This window comes from Anarrhichthys ocellatus, unplaced genomic scaffold, assembly GCF_004355925.1.
Source record: "Anarrhichthys ocellatus isolate YVR2014 unplaced genomic scaffold, GSC_Weel_1.0 scaffold16, whole genome shotgun sequence".
Classification (NCBI taxonomy): Eukaryota; Metazoa; Chordata; class Actinopteri; order Perciformes; family Anarhichadidae; genus Anarrhichthys; species Anarrhichthys ocellatus.
In genome coordinates, this window is record NW_022280046.1 from 7,859,873 (window position 1) to 7,877,854 (window position 17,982).

The 17,982-nt window shown below is 42.1% G+C and overlaps 1 protein-coding gene across 1 annotated transcript in view; it reads right to left on the reverse strand.

The window, feature by feature from the left end:
• Nucleotides 1–17,665, reverse strand: part of phf24 (PHD finger protein 24) — a 33,410-nt gene extending 15,745 nt beyond the window's left edge. The window contains exons 1-3 of the mRNA XM_031855669.1: nt 17,262–17,665; nt 6,298–6,713; nt 3,859–4,044 (exon numbers count right to left, since the gene is read on the reverse strand). Of these exons, the coding sequence (XP_031711529.1) occupies nt 3,859–4,044; nt 6,298–6,711 (600 nt within the window). The 5' untranslated portion in view covers nt 6,712–6,713; nt 17,262–17,665. The remainder of the gene's footprint in view (nt 1–3,858; nt 4,045–6,297; nt 6,714–17,261) is intronic.
• Between the last annotated feature and the right edge of the window lie 317 nt (nt 17,666–17,982).

The window sequence follows — 17,982 nt, forward strand, 5'->3', positions numbered from 1 at the left end:
CTCTAGCACTATAGATGACAATGTCTTCAAACCATTTGTGTGTCAGAGCCAAATGTTTCTCGCTGTCATTTTTGCGGGCAATGTATCTTGAAAATAATAGCATTGAAACAGTTATGCGTTTTTCAACTCAAATGTGCAGTATTCTTCATTGCTCTTTATTCCGATCAACATTAGCTTCCACAGAGTGGTCCACAAAAAAATGACAAAAAGAAAAATTTTGATGAAACGGTGTTAATAAAACAATAAAAGACAAGCCAACAAGCCAAATGTAAGTTTCGGAAAATTACGTTAAATGGCTCTAGTTATGAAACATTTAACAATGATGGCCTACAATGGCAACAAAAACAACATTTTAAACTATCGGGTAAGATTCCAAAATAACAATAACCAAAATAGCATAACTCTTTGAAAGAAAAAGGGTTCTAAGATGAAAACATGAACCACTGCAAGATTAGACAACGCCGCAATAGAGACCTGTCAATCACAAGGTAGCACTGCCCTAAAGCATCCCCTGCTTTATGGTCTGTTTGACTCTAAATGGACCACAACTTACTAAAAGAAGACTTGAAACTAGAGATTGAGACCATAAACTCATGTTTACAATGTTTTACTGAGGTAATAAATCAAGTGAGAACTGGAGTAATTTTCTCATAGACTTCTATACAATCAGACTTCTATTTGTAACCAGAGGAGTCGCCCCCTGATGGCCAGTAGAGAGAATGCAAGATTAAGGCACTTCTTAGCCATGTGGATGGTGTATCATATTCAAAACAATGTGCCCTATCCCTCTGCATTACCGCTCTTATCTAGCCTATCATTGTTTCATTTTTTTATCGTGTTTCTTATTATTATATTTATTACAGTGCTCTGTGTGCAACATTTTATTAATCTTCTGATTAAACTAAAATCCCCACAAGAATTCATAAAGTATAAATAATCCGTTTATCTGTATGTGTATGTAACTCTAAAAAATTTGATGAAAATCAATAAAGAACAAAACAAATTGATCATGCTGTCATCAGGAAACCGCTTCCTTTGTTTGTTCCATGCCAGATACTGTTTCTAATCTGCAATGTTATTATGCTCATAAATTACATGCTATAATGCTTTTATTACATTTTTTTAAGTCTCTGATTTCCATCTAAACTTTTATTTAAAAAAGAGACGCATTAACAGTGATTTAAGGCTTTGTGCAACACCTACTGACAGCATCTGGAAAAAGGACACAAAAGGCCCCATGGAGGGGAGAGAAAGTATAATAATAGCAACACATTCTAATCTTAAACTGGCAGCTTGCATAAATAGTTATATCAGACGGTCCTGTTCAGAAAAAATGACAGCATTGATTGTGTTTCAAACAGCTTTGAATAGGCTCAGTGCCAGAGCAGGAAGTTGAAAAAAAAATTATTCTTATTGATTTCAAAGCTGCGAGAATCAGTATTTCTGTGTGAACAATGAATCAGATCATAAAATAACCCTGCAGTTCCCCTCATGCATGTGGATCCTTTAAGTCACTTTTAGCTCATTGTTGAGCAAACTATGCCCGACCTCATTTTCAGCTGCACATTTTTAGTGGAAAAAGCTCTGGCAAACCTGCATACTAGCTAAAAACAAAGCTATTTCATCATGCTTATCTCGCTCCATGCCGCATACACCTCCAGCATGCCTGCTGTACGAATGCACTCTTTACTTTGACTGAAGTGTGACCCCTCCAGGATCTTGGCCCTCAGGATCACTTGTGAGCTGGCAGCAAGCATGAAAAGGTAATCGGTGCTATTAAGAAGGGTCAGCTCATTCACGAAGCCTTCCTCCGTCTGATTGGCTGACATGCAGCAGTCTGCTGTGAAGGCTGACTGTAACTCCACTTTCAAGGAAACTCCATCCACCCACAGCAGTCTCCAGTGCTATGTGTGAAATTAAATGGCGATGCGATGGAAGGAAAGGGAGTGGGGGATTTGTAACAGCTGACTGACATATGCAGATGTATGCTATGACGGCTGGAATTCACAATTTGAATAAACCGGTTCTCTCTGTCTTTCCCTTGCTGAATTGTCCCCTTCCGCCCCCCCCCGTTCCTCGCACGCCGAAGGAGCCAGCCAAAGAAAGAGGACCTTTTCGCTGTCCTCTCACTGATTGTGTGAAAACGTCCCCCCTATAAACACAACTTTGGCAAGGGATTTCGCTTTCCATGGGCTGGCGAGAGACTGCGAAAGCCCCCACTCCACTCTAAAGGGTCCTCCAGTGAAAGCGGGGCTTCAGCTGTTTGCTCTCGAATCAAAGCAGATTACATTGTGCCTCTCGACGACCACCAGAGAGTCATCGGTTTTGGCATTGGATTTAAATTCCCGACTGGACGCTGAAGTTAGTTTTATTGTTTGAAAAAGAAAACTCTTTATCTGACCTCCAGTTTAATTAGTATCCCAATAAAAACATGACAGCATTCTTATTGTAGCTGCTTTGTGGCTTTGTATAGCAGTAGCTGCTGCCATACAAAGCCACGTCAAAGAGCTCACCGTGCTGAAGAACATAGTTAGCCTATATAATGGGCCGTATAATGTTATATAACGCGTCGAATTACTCAGCCTGGTCGGTGGATTATTAACATGCCGTCACTGACACTTGCAAAACTGACTAGACTAGAGGAATACGTGGAGCGACATAGTTTAAAGCTTAGGAGCATTGAACAAGCTGCGTTATTTGACACATTGAGGTGAGAGTGTGTCGTTTGATACATTACTTCACACAGACTTTGGAACATGCTCACACATTTTAAAAGAAAAAATGAATTAAGGCAGCAACTGTTTATTTCACCAGCTGCTACGACAAGTGTTGCCGGCAAATGTACTCAGCTGTAGCTAATTAATGTCGCCAACTGTCACTGACGCTCGGAGGAAACAATCTTTAATGATAAAAGTCGCACCTGTGATTTTCCCGCCGTGACATTATAAAATGCTATGAAGTCATTTTTATTGTATGTTGTATCGTTGATTGGCGCTCCACATTAAAGCTCTGGCAGCAGCAGTCACTCTGTAGAGCTAACGTTAGCTCATGCAGCTACAGCATAGAGCTGTTTAACATTAGGTGTCGTCAGTCAGATGTTCAGACTTTGTCAGATGGGATGTAACAGCAGTTTGTGCTTGTTATCATAACTGGCTAACAAGCCTGTATCAATAAATGGAATACCACTTCTGAATGTCATGATCAATCTTAGTAAATTCACTTAGGAGTTGACTTTCCTCTAATTAACTGATCTAAGATAAGAGCCCTAGGATGACTTCTAGAAAATGTTGTCTTATCTGATTCTACTCTTGTATTATGTTTCTATATATTGTGTATAATGCCATGTATATCACAAACATAGCCCTCTAGATTAAGTTGTAGAAAATAATTAGATATCTTCATCAAACTGTTCAGCCGTTTCAGAAGATTAACGTCATCATTTTTTATCATGAAATGTTTTGGTTTTTTTCTATTTTTTTTTATTCAGGTTTATATTTTGAATTTGTATATTTGGGCTCACCTTAACATTCTTAAAGTGAGTTGACGCAATAAACCTTGTTAGCCTTCATCCTGTTCATGATACTAAATGTTTTTGCTGTAGCAACAGCAACAGGAAGCTATAATAACACCCAGCAAGGTTATCTTGCGTGAGAAATGGGATGAAATAGTGACCACAATGAGAACAGCAAAATCTAGAAAATAGAGGAAAAACGACTCCAGAACAAAAGAAGACCAGAGGAACAAATGTAAACCCTAGAACCGACACAATGTATATTTTGGTGTACCTCCATGCATCTGCAGTTCTTAAAACTGCATTGTTTGTTGTCCAGCAAGTGACCGTGAGCTGCGCAGACTTACACAATAGTAGCAGCTCCAGCCAGTAACAGTGTGGGCCGTGTCTCTCATCTCCTGCAGGGCCTCGGCTCGCAGGTAGCCCAGTTCCCTCAGGCATCCATCGTGGAACATCCGAGTGCAGATCCTGCAGGGGTACAGGTCGTCGGCAGTCCACACCTCACACACGTCGCACATCTCATCGTTCGGCGGCTGAGGTAAAGAAAAAAAAAATGAAGACAGATTGCGTCAATGACCGAAAGATTTTTGTTGCAAACTTGATCTATGATCTCAATTTGGCAGACATGAGGATTGCAAACACACGAACACGCACTGCCCTATAAAGGCTCAGAATAAGAGAGCTGGGTGGAAAGATTAGGCATTAGTCCATCAGTGGTGGGAGTGTGGTTTCAAATGTACTAGCAGTTTGCGTTCTTTGCTCACGATCTTCGATAGATTATTAAGACCGCACTGCCTTACATGGAAAGGAAAACTGTGTCTTTGACAAACGTGTTCATTGTCAGTTAATCTCCAACCTCACTGTGGGCTCCATTTACAGCCGGGATGAACCCAGCTGTCAAGCCAGGGGAAATGACTGCAGAATGCTTGACTGGTTAACCACGCTGAGACATTGTCAGAGAGTTTCCACACTTGTTCTTTTTTATCTCTACTTCAGCGTCTCGGCATCAGCTTCACGCCCACAGACACATCACAGATGAGACCTGGTCAAACCTCCTCAGTCACAACCTATCTTCTATAGTTATGGCCCAACTCTTGTGACCTGATGACTCCATCTGCATCAACAAGCTCCCTGCATTATAGTCCATGTCAAAATGAGATCTGGGCTGCCACCAGGGACAACAAATGGATAATAAGCTCATTCATCAATGTCAAAGATGGAGAACTTTATCTAAAAATCGAGACTTACAATTAAAGTGGCCCTACAAGCAATCAATTTTCATTTTGCCACACAGTACTATATATGTTGGATGTATCAAACCACACCCTGGCTTTAGCTGCTCATAAAGTTAGTGGGGCATAGACAGAATACATTCTTGTTCTAAAGATTGTGCTGAAGGAAAGGCCATGGAGGTCCATAAATTCCAAAGGCTTCCTCCCTTTGGGAACGTAATTGTGCTCAGCAACTTTCCTTGCAGTCAGCCTGTTAAGTGGGAGGTGCCGTGTGTGCACTGTTGATCTTTTAACCTGAGGGTGGTAATAGATTATAGCTCATTGAGTGTCAAAAGGGGAAACGATTCAGCCCTTTGAAAGCAAACATGAGCTCTGAACTGTTATAGCTAGCTTAGCTTTTGATATCACCTGCATACAATAGAAAAAAATGCTCAAGGGACAACATGTTAAACAGCAAACAATAAAATAAACGGTAATGGATCCACCTGTAAAAAGGTATTAATATGGGCCACATTAAATAGGAACACAATAAAATCCACTACAATAAAGTAAAAGAGTCAACTTAACTCAACCCAGGATAATGTAAGGATTTCAGAATTGTGTGTGTTTAATGTTAATGTGGGGAATTAGTTCTTTTTGACTTTGAAGCACTCTGACGTACAACTGAGTGTCATTAGCATAACACTGAAAAGTGAACACTATGTCACTGGATAGCATGAGGAAGGAAGGTTAGATGAGAATAAAATGGCTCCCAAATGGCTCCCAAAATCTAACCTGACATGAGAAAATAAGGAGGCAATTACTAATGGGGAGACAGAACTTTGAATGTGACGGATGAAAGGAAAAAGGAAAACCAATTTACTGCCATATGAGCCTGGCAAAACCATGCCAGAATATTGCTTTACTCGTGGTCTAGATACCATTTGCGTTCAGTTTCAGCCTTTCAAATTTCCCGAGTACATTACTACTGCAAGGTAGACCCTTTCATTTCGGCACCTCTTGTTAAAGTGCAGCATCGGCAGTACAGCAAGTTACCAGGCCATGTTTACTCTTTGCAAAATAGAAAAACCTGATGGTGTCAGTGAACCTGTGAACTTCATCCCCCTGTTAGTCAGCATCGCCCTGGATATGGTCACGTCTCTGAGCCACAGCCGAAGCAGCCTGCCCACGAGAGGCCTGCTGTGAAGAGCTCTCACACACAACAATAACACATCTCATCGCTATGGTGGCAATAAAAAGCCTGGCAGAAAAAAACTAACTTTTTACTAATACTTTCTCACCTTCAACAAGGGTGTTTAGATAAAGTTAAGAGTCGTTTGACGCCTGGCTGAACTGCTTCATCATAATGCCTAACTTGGGGGAGGAAAAGAGATAATGTGCTGCTGTTGCCATGGAAATTCTTTGACATCTTGCAGACATCGATTTTTAATCCCAGGACCTGGACCTGTGTGTGTGCTTTGTCAAAGTAAAGGGTTATTGTTTTTGTTATAGTCCTGATTTCAATAACACCTTGGCCATGAATTGCACTGCTCTATGTAGGCCTTCATTTCATACCTGCTCTTTCTTTTTCAGCTCCACCTCTACAGGCTGGTCGTCATCGGCTTCCCTTTTGGGCCGCACGAAAGCGGGCGGCGTGAGCTGATGGCTCTTATCAAGATCTTCAGGCTCCACCCCTTTCCCATCACGCAACCTCGACCAAGACTCCTGGTTGACCTTACACTCGTCCCTCGCTGGCGCCGAAGTCGACGGGCCTGCGTTATTGTCCGTTTCCTCCTTCTCCGCTTCCCCTGCGTTCTTCTCGTCAGGAGTGGCTGAGGATTCGGCAGGGCCATCGCCCTCCTCGGCTTCTCCGTCTGCTTGTTTGGCTGGAGCTGGACGCTCCCTAATGCCCGCCTGGAAGGCGTTGACGACGGCGTTGCATTTCTGCACCTTCTCCACCTGCTGCTTCTTTGACATGAGCACTCCCATGGCTACAGACGGATGGAGAGAGAGAGACAAAGAGAGAACAGTTACACAGGTACACTGCATTTACAAGTCATCACAACAGTGACGTACAACAGTATAGTTATTACCCAAGGTTAAAGCCCCAAATTTCATTTTTTCATGAATATTTAACAAATATACATGACTAAAAAAGCACCATTGAAAGGTTAACTCCCAAAAAAGTAAGCTAGTAGCAATCATCAGGACCAACCCTGTCTCCATACAACTAAACTGAATTCTTAATTACGTTTCCAGGGAAACATATTTATGGTTTACAGATTAATGTTGTTTTAATGTGGTTGGCATTGTATATTGAGACAAAACAAAAATTCAACAAAACTTCTTGGTTAGGTTTCATAAGAACATCATGGTTTGGCTCAAGCTAAGTTTGTTTTTTACGTTATTTAAGTTTCTGACATAAATTAAAATAAGTCAACATTTACTTTTAGTTTCAAACGGGATACAAACTGCTGTCTCCTGGGTGAAAGTTCTGTGTTTGTTTGATCCATATCCAACCTTACTATCTTTCTACATGGATTTCTGTAGACTATGATTAGAGACGAATTCGTGATTCGTCAAACCAAGATAACCCGGGATAATAAAGTTTCCCTCAAAGCATAATTGACAGCTCAGATTCGTTGTATGGAAATGTAATTTTTAGGAGCCAGGGCTGGCACACAGTAGAAGTTTGCCTTCAGGGCTTTCTGCCAGAAAGGGGTTTATTTCTAACCCATTACATGATCTTTTCCTCAACCTAACCAAGACTTAAAGAGAAGGAGATTTCTGGCAGAAAGCCCTGAAGGCAAGCTTCCCCATGTGCAAACAGGCTGTCAGGACGGTCTGCGTGTTGTTTGATGAGCAACATAGGCAAACAAACCCGCAGCTGTTATCAGATTGTGATTCAAATATTGCTAAATTGCGATTGGTGCATGGAAGTGCGTGACGTCAGTGTTTGCCAATTAAGGTCTGCCTATTTAAATCTAGTAAGCAGAGTGAAAAACACAAATGCAGACCAAATCCCGAAGAAGCTAATTGAGAAAAGAGGTCACCGGAATACACAGTCAAGTACAGAAGAATGCATCCAATAAGGACAAGGTGAGAGCTCGGTGCAGTCAAAGAGATTATCAACCTGTGAAAATATTTACTCTCTTTGCACATCGCATCTTGTCTTTCTCTCTCCGTACTCACTGAACAGCTCGGCCCCTTTCAAATCTCCCAAATCTCTTTGTATCAGCAACAATGTCCCTGAACTCCTCTCCTTATTACTAATAAACCCTGCCCATCTGCTCCTGTTCTCACATTCCTGTGACTCACTGCTAGCATTTCACTGTTCCATACCCATGAAGATGTGGATATTGACTGAGATTAGGTTGTCACTTGAATGATTCAACCGACAAATATAAAGGCGTACACTAAGAAAGTCGGTCCCACAACTCACAGCACACTGTAAAAAACACTGCATCATTTATTTGTACATATTGTACACCAGGTATGAGATTTCAAATCCTAAATAATAGGCAAGTAGGCAACATAGACACCCTGCAAGTGTGTCTATGTTGGCTTCACACACAAAGGTTTTTGTACATATCATCGTGAGTAAGGTATACTGTACATATCAATGCAGAGCATACTTTCCTCTAATGTGTCTGTGGCTCTCTACAACTCACCATGTGAATGATGTCATGCATCTGAAAGACTGTCGGACAATAACCTCAGGTTTTCAAAGGTCATGTGTCCCCATCACTTTGATATGTATCAAGGGTTTCTCTGTCGACAGTAGGTAATCCATTTACAGTATAGGTTAAAATACCACATTAATAGATGCATTATATACATTGTGTAATTCTCCCGACCAGAGGTGTGGACTCGAGTCACAAATTTGATGACTTTAGACTTGACAAAATCAACAATAAATGTGCAACTCAACTTGGGCTGTCTTGGACAAATAAATTCATATCCAGAATAAACTATCGTTTGTGCTATTCATTCCAAACAATCGACACTTAATTCATATAGCCTCCAAGGGAGCTTTGGTTTTACGCTGAGTGAGGCGTTTCCCATCCAATTGCCCAACCATATTTGGGCCATATTTGGACCAAAGGCCATCCTCTTCAACCTGTGGGCCATAAAGAATCCTGCTTTGTGATTGGTAAATTACTTCCTTAATTATGTCAGGAGGCCAGATTTTGCTCCGAGTTCAGAGAATGGGGAGTTAACCTTCAGTGTGTGTGTGCATATGAAATGTGTGCTTCTTTTTTAATGGTCCCACAATGCTCACGCTCAATGCTCATACGCAGCATCAATCACCACAACTTGCTGAGTTCAGCAAGTTGTGATGATATCACTTCTCAATTCTGACTGCTCACCAAATGCAATGAGTCTGGATCTGACAGAGTAAGATAAGATCAACTTTTATCGATCCCAGAGAAGAACATTATCTTCACTTTCTCTGCAGGTTTTCAATGACTTTCTGTTGGTTTAGACTGCTGAGCATCGATTTTGACAATGTTATATTACGGTTATTGTTTCATTTTGGCAATAAAAGAGGGAGGTCTATCAATTTAAAACATATACATGCAATAACCTCTTTTTTATGAGACATCAGTGCATGGCTGTTTTCTTTCCTCATTGTGCTGGAATAAAAACTGCCGACTCTTGCATTTGTAAGGAACTCTCTCTCCCAAATATATTCAAGTTATTGCATAATTTCTGAACAAACACAGGGAAATCATACACTGTAAGATGCAGTACACTGTGCAGCGATGTTGAAAGAAAAAAGAAAAGAAACAAAGAAACTTGACTAAGTTCTCATTTCCACTTAAGTGAGACGCAACTGTGAATTCCATTATTGAAAAACCGGCGCTTCGTGGATTGAAGTTGATTACATGGTACTTATGGTACATGTGTCTTTGCTCTCAAATGCGATCCCATCCATTCACGCTCCACATAAGTGCTTGTGTGAAATTCAATCGCATTTATCTGAAGTGAAATGGGAGTCATTCCCTCTCCCTTCCTCCCAGGCTGAGGCTCTTAATAGCCTCCGTGACCTTGTGTTCTCAGGCTGCTGGTGGACTCCAGGTGCTTCATAAACTGTAGAAGATACAAACACTCATTTGTATTGCACAGACTTCAAAACTGCAATGCACTGGCTCTGGTTTCATCCATTTAAATGATATAGAAAAAACATCTAGGGATAAAAACCGAGACATGACATCACAAACAAAAGAAATCTAAAGCTGCTCGATGTCTTTGTTCTAGTTTGGTTTGTTTTCCTGCAGAGAAAAGAGGCAAAGGGGATGCTTTATTGATTAAATATATCTATTACGGCTGGCATCTCCCCAAAAATGAGGTCAGAGATCGAGTCAGCTGAAGCACAGTTATCCGGCAGCTGCATGGATTTACTAACTGTGTCATCAGACACATTTTTACCATGTTTTGGGTAAGACATTTGTCCACAATGGAAAAAATGACTAAACAAAGTAAACTCCCAAATGCCAACATGCTTTGTAAAATCATTAAAGTGTGTTGTTGATGGACTGTGTTGTGTCACAGCGCAAATAGAAATGGAAAAGGTGGTCAGAGTCAGACAAATGTTGGTGAAAAACCTTCAGTTACAGTGCCAGAGAACAACCAAAAACACACTGGGGGAAAAAAGGTTTTAGAAGATTAATACTGACTGTTAATCCTCGCTCTTCTCTGTAGAAAAAAAAATGGGACTGGCTGTCTTCCTCAAGGACAACCACTTCATTTAAAATGTCAGTCTTGTTAGTAACGAAGATCTCCCGCCATCTAATAAATGACAGCAACGTCCTGAGAATATGCAATGATTAAAAAACATGTATGCATGCCTGTGGGATACTGGATAGCCTGTTATCCTAACTGCAGCAATGACAATCAGCTCAGTGGGTTTAGCATTGACGAGCTTGTGGGCTGTAAGGTTTTGCACCATTATTTTAACGCGGGACTAGTTTGGATTGGTTTTGGCATAACCGGGTAAAGAGAAAATACAGAGATGTTTCATCATAATGCCTATGGTAAAAAGTATCCATCTCCAATAGTATCTCTTTCTGGAAAGTATTGCTTTCTAAACTCTCAGATTAAACCATAATCTTCCAAATGCACATTGTACGGCACCTTTTATGATGCGTTTTTGGCAATTTAGCCTTATTGTTTTAAAATTCCATTTTTGTATTGCTATCTGTATGGCCTTGTCCTTGTACTTGAACACTTAACGTTGTACAGAAGGATGGAATTCACATAATCAAAACCATTGGTTCTTAACCTTATGGTCTGGGCCAAGGGCGCGCAAGATAAATCTGAAGGAATGAGATGATTAACACGATAGGACTTATGGTACAGGCAATTATCTTTATATCTTTTTAATTCATCTCAAATCTTTGCTCATGAAAGGAACGCCGCTCTGTTTGAAGATGGTGGCAGGTACTAGAAAATTCAACTTGTACAAGAAATGAGCCTAAGATGTTAAACTATTTAGGATATGTAAGAGGCATCCACAAATGTCAAGGCAACCCATCCAGCAGCTGTTGAAACATGTCACATTTAAAAACAAAAGTGTCTAATTTATGGTGGTGCTAGAGGTAAAGTCCGGCTATCACCAAAGCCAGACGGATTCATCCTCTGGGAAGCATGAATGTCAGCACATGTCATGGTAATCTATCAGGTACTTTATCAGTCTGGACAGAAGTGGTGGACCGACCTTTCAACTGACCATCAGACTGACATTTCTGTCTCAAGAGCCACTAACATGGTAAAACAAGTGAAGAAAGCACTAGCTTGGAAAAAGTTTCAACCACTTGGATGTATAAAAATGTCTTCCAAAGAGCTCATGCATGCACTGTAAATACAGGTTGTGTGGGTGGTCGCAATACAGGATGACAGACTGATTATCATAGGGCCTTAATTATCCACTGAAGTGACCTTCGCGCTCTGGCTCGGAGCAGCGCTGGCACAGACAGCGACAGCCTCTAGATGCCAACTTGTAAACTCTTTCACACCGACCCATGCGGTAAAAAAAACAACTTTGACTTCCAATATTGGTATAGTTGATATATTGGTTAGACGGCTGCCACCACAGCTGGATCCTCAATTACTGTGCAGATAATGGGCCGAGCCATTTTAAACGTCATAATCAACAATACACAAATTGTTCTTTAATGGCCAACAAAGTGAAAAGGCTTCATAACATACTTGCAGGAAAATAAGAAACATTAACAATAAACTAAGTGCTATTACAAGCCCCAAGGTCTTCCTACACTCAATTAAATCAATGCTGGCAGTAAATAGCATTACCCTTTTGAAAGTCAAGCACTCATAACTCTCTGTCGAGATATCATTTCTCCACTGTTGAACAAAATATATATATACAAATAAGGAAAGAGTGGACAATAGGGTCTATCTTGCTGCAATATTAATAAATACCATGCCCCCAACTCATTTTTCACAACAATTTGACAACATATTTTAATGGAAATGTACACTCATGGATGTACTGGGGAACTGATGAAGACCGAATGCTAGAGAATCATGTTCCTCTCACAATTTGCATTCCTCAAACAAAGCTGGAAGTGGAGCTACTGCTGGTGAGGGAATATCTGAGCACACAGAAGACCTTGTCACTTTCAGGTTAACTCATGAATTTTAAATAAGGGCCTCGTGTTTTGTTTTTTTTACCTCCTTGTACGACTCTATTCTGACACAAATGGGTCAGTGCCTGGCTTTGATACCTTAGTTTATTCGATAGCGCTGAGTAACCTGCCACGTGGTCGCCTCACAAGTCTGATATCCTAAAGCCTTTGACCACGAGCCTGTCAAACAGCTCAACCCTTTTTTCCTGCCTGTCTGACAGCAACATTTGTGCAGCTCGACACCCGTGTGCACTTTATACTCACAAGAGAGGTAGTAAATATATTTGTTTTCCATCCATGGCAGCACTCTGGTGAGGAGCAAAGATATCCATGTCAATCAAACTTCTTATTACAATTTTTGTAGCTTTCACCATCTTTCCCATCAGTAATCATATCACTGTACTCATCTGACAACGCTAAAAAATGCCCCCGAGGGGACAAGAAACACAGAGTCGGATGTTAATACATTACACCATTACATTACCACCAGTGGAAAGCTATCTGATTAACGCAGCCCGTCTGTCTCAAGGAGTCGTTCCCGGTCCAACGACAGAAAATGAGGACCTCAAGGATCATTCATCTGCGGATCTTGCTGTTGTTGGGGAAAATACTAATTTTTATAGTTTATTTAAGCTGCCAATTATTTGAATGACACAGTTGGCAAACTGTAAAATTATTATCCAAACTGTGCCTCCATCACAATTACATAAAATACAACAACGTGCAACAGTATTTCTTCAGTAATGAGTAGTGTGCGGTAAGTAATGCTTTATTAGTTTGACAATTTGGGGCTCAGCCTTTCACATGTTTTGCACGAAGCCTTCTGGGGGATAGTAGAATGGTTGACATCAGTTCAGTTTGTAGTTAGTTGGCAAACTGGTTCGGTACATACGTTAGCTTGATGCAGGGAGCTAACCCAGGGCAACTATATAAAACCCCCAAACATAGACCCTTAAAGGTGCAGTGTGTAGGATTTGTTGGCATCTAGCGGCAAGGTTGCAGATTGCAACCAACTGAAACTTCCTCCTTTTGTGTGAAATGTGGAGGAGAATTACTGTGGTTGACGCAAAACCATGAATACCTGAATGGCTCTAACTAGGGCCAGTGTTTGGTTTGTCTGTTCTGGGCTATTGTCGTAACATGGCAACCTGCTTCATATTTAGATATAAGCGGCTCATTTAAAGACAAAAAATAACAACGATTCTTATTTTAAGGTGATTATACACTACAGGAAACATACTTTTATTACACTTCTGCCAATAGATCCCCCAAAATGCTTTTCTTTGGGGCTAACGCTAAGCTAGCTGTTGTAGTAAATACTTCCAACCTGGAGACTGGCTTGTGGGTTTGAAAATGTCTTGAATTTTTACAGTTTACAAAGGCACGTAAAATCTCTCTCTTTACTGAGAGGTAACAACGTAGGGGTTTGTTCACATTTTCTGCCTGATAACTATGATAGCGTATGTAGTCAGCTGGGTCATTAAGTGATCGGTCACAAGGTCTGGAAGAGTACACAAGATCCGGAAATTACCATTACAGTAATTAAGGTAATGTAATTACTTTTTCAGTTATTCATTTGTAGCCTAATGAGTAATGGACTACATTTTCAGGAAACTTGCTCTCTAGACTTCCTCAATCAACTTTGACCTGTGTGCACGCACACATTTCCTGGGATTAACACAGACATGTGTTTTGTGTGTTGTGGTTTTAAACTACAAATAAAGTTGTTTGGATAATGTTCTGCCTCGTTGACGTGATTGTGACACATTTTCAAATCTCAGAAATGACCTTGGTGAGTACAATGTTAGCATATCGGAAAGACATGATGGCCAAACACCCCCAAAATCAGATAGAAGTTTGGTTGAACAACAAATGTTCCTTCAACTGCCAAATAGAGTATATCAAGCCAGTCCCCAACATCCACCCCTCATATTACATTTGAGGGGCAGTAGAAACTGAGGAGGACGAGATAAAAAATAAAACTCCCTCGGGCTTGACGCTCAGTAGAATTCTTGCACGAGCAGCTGCCTCTGCTTCTGTGCTCTCCTACCCGGACCCCTCTGAATGATTTAAACACCCCCAGATAAAAAAAGATCTGGATGAAGGGAAGGGAAACAGGGCCACTCCTTGGGGCAGATCGTGACATATATGGCTGGGCAAATGTTATTCTGTCGAGCTGCACTGCGACAGAACGATCTCGAGAAGGGCGAAGAATTAGCGGCACTCGTTCTTTTTCTTGCGGGACACATTCGCCAAGTATTCGTCCATATTCGAAACCCCGGAGAAGAAATGAATCTTGACACTTTCTTTACTTGTTTTCCACACGCGTCCGAGAAACATTTCCAGGTCCAATGTAGGCCTACAGTCTGTCTGACTCATGTCAGCAACTGAGTGTGATGAGCTCCCGGATGATGAAGCTCTCAGGAGCATCTTGGTTTAATTAAATATTGATGATTTCAGAGGGAGGTGGCACCAAAGTGCTCTTCAAATCCATGTGATTATTTTTTCTTCTGCTCCTCTGAACAATCCTTTTGTAGCCCCATCCACTCTTCACTCACTAATTCGACACTGACAGACCATGTCGGGGGAAAAACACACTCCCTCCTCCTGCTATATATAGCAGTTCACAATGACAACAGCATCCAACTTGGAGTCATTTTCTGAATGTTACACATCTTAGACAGAAAAAAAAAAAAGAAATAAGTTGGTAGATCTATTTTTTTTTGTCACATAGACCTGTGGCAAGAGCTCAATGTCGTGCTCAAATAGGAAATGACTCTTAAGTTAGAATTGGAATCCATTTCCTCCTGTGAGCAGCAGTGTATTAGAGGCCAACGGGGACACCTTAAGGTCTATATTAGTATTCAGTCCTCTGTTGCCCAAGTTTCACCATGGGGATGTTATTGAGATCTGCGGGGCCTCATATGACAGCCACCTATCGGTCTACGGAAGATAGACCACCACAACAAACATCAGCTTGCCTTTCGTTACTCCGTAGCCAATTCTTTCTTTCACTGAAATAAACAATTATTTCTTTTAGAAGCGATTGCGTGTCGTCAGTATGCGTGTGTGGTCGGCCAGGCGCCAGAGAGGATGTCGGCTTTTAAGATGTTGCACAAGGTCAACGTGATGACGCGAACGACGGCCAAGTTCAACAAGTAACTTCACCTTTAAATGCCGTCCAGAGAAAACGTCATTGTCAAAAGAATTTGAAAGAACATAATCCGATTGATGTCTCCTAAAGATTTAAAACATGTTGCAGAGAAAACAATTTTTCAATTATCTTTCTGCTTTACATGACAAACAATACAACTATATAATACTTTAAATCTCATGTTTTTGTATCTTTTAACCCCACTAGACAGCAATTCTTTTTTTTTTTAAAGCCCTCGTTTGTCCTACACAGTGTTAAGACAACATACATCATGAAAGCGTGAAACGGGATGCTGTGTCTGGCTTCATTCACATGTTAGTGTTCCTCTGACTGTATGAATCCCCTTTCCCAAAGCTGTTGGATGTCACTGTTGTGTGCTGATTAGAATCCCAACCAGCCCTCCTTTTCATTCCTTGTTTCAGGGGAGGAGAGAGAGGAGGTGTATAGGGGGGAGTGGATTTTTTCAATGGGAGCCCAACAAAGCATGCCTTTTCATGGGAACGAAACCCCCTTCAGCCAAGAGATCTCACCCACGGACCAGCGAGGCAGAGATCTGGAACTAATTACACTAATGAGTTCACCCTTTTTTCCAGTCATGGGGAGCGAGCGGCATCATTAACATCCATTTAAAACACGCAGATTTACGTGCACTTGGGAACAAACATATCGAAAGCAAGAGCTTAAGTTTTACGTTCTCCTGCTGCATCCATTTCTTCCAGAAGGATTAACACAGCTATGTGCATGGAACTCTCCCTCCTGACATGCCGTTGCCTCCTCTCCCATCCTGGTACCTGAGCACAGCAACCAATGTTCTCCACACACAAAAAAAAAAAGCATTACAACAAATGCACTGGGAGGTTTGAATTTCAATGTGCCTGAATAGAGGGAGGAATTTAAATCTCAATGCATCGTTGGGCTGGAAGCGTCACGTTGGCATTCAGGCGCTGCCAGACAGGGGAGCCTGTGCCAGCCCGGGAACGCTCTTGAGAGAGAGTCCCAAAAGAGCAGGGCGGCAGAGGAGCAGCCCGGGCTGTAGGGATCTGTCACACAGCGAGGAGCGAACAGGACTCACTCAGAGATCTAACACCGAAATTGGCTTGTTTGTGGGCCCAGGAGATAACAGCAGCGAAGGCTGATGGAGGGCTTAATGGAAGGGAGCACTCCCCACCCCCTTGTGGGACGGTGGGAAGAGTGGACAGATAGCGGGGCGAAGTAAAGCCTGCTGCAGAGGATTCAGAATCATCATACCAGTAGTTGCTCTCATTGATAGGCTGCAACTTCCTTTAAAAGGTCATTGAGGAACCAAAAAAAAAAAGAAACAGTACCCTGGTGCTTTAACAGTTATTCTACCAATGACGTACATGCACACGCACTCCCAAGAACTCCCCGAATTGTGTTCTTTCACTATAGTGTCTGCATATAAATATATATATATATTTAAAACATTATGTCAAACGAAAAAGGACGCAACGGGAGCCGAGCCACCGCGTGAACTCCTGTAGTTTGGTAACAATTACTCGACGCGCATCCACACCCATGTGATGCTGACCTAAATATTCAACCCATGCAAGCATCCGTAACGAGGCTTATCCCAGCACGTATGCACGAGTCCCGTCACAGCCCAGCGTTTGCAACATCTAACGTAGACCAGCATAGCGTCCGCTTGGCAGTTTCGTTATGTAATCTTACGAGGCAGGGGAAAAAGCCACGCGGGGCTTATTGTGGTAGCTACTCACCGCAAAACAAAAGAGCTGCCGTTCACCTCGACTTCTGTGGAGACTTTTTTTTTTTGTTGCCCTTTCACTGTCTCAAGTCCGGCCGTCCAGCATGGCAAGACTCCGCTCGATTGAAGTACGCGCCGTCGTTGCTGGTCCCGTCGGAAGAAGACCCCCCTCCCACACCAGCAGCAGCAGAGATGAATGGCAGTTGTATATTATCCCTCCTTCCTCCTCACGGTCCCGCAGAGGACGTTTACAGTCGGAGTGCAGCTTCTAGTCCCCCTCGGCAGGAATAGAGACTTCTCCAAGAGCCCACGGACAGCTCCGGTGCTGAAATATTTTCCTTTTTGTTGTATCTCTCTCGCTCTCTCTCTCTCCTTTTCTCTCTCTCTCTTTGTTCCTCCGCCCTCCTCCTCCCTGAGCTACTCCCTCAGCATCCGAGGAGATGCGCAGCTTGCTGTGCGGTTGGAGGCAGGAGGAGACCTTTGCTACAGACTCGCAGCTGAAGTTCGGTCGAGGATTTATAATCAATCATGTTTTGCAGCACCCCCGCTCCTCCCTCCCCCTCATTCACTCCCGAGTTAGTTGGGTAACTTAGTCACTCGTGATCTTATAGGTGAACAGTTTGTGGGCTCCTCTCAAGCTTGAACCCGGAGTGTCCCGTCCCGTGTCCACCGGGAGGCTGCGGGTCACCGAGATAATGATGCTACAAAGATGTTGGCCTCCTCAGCGACCAGTT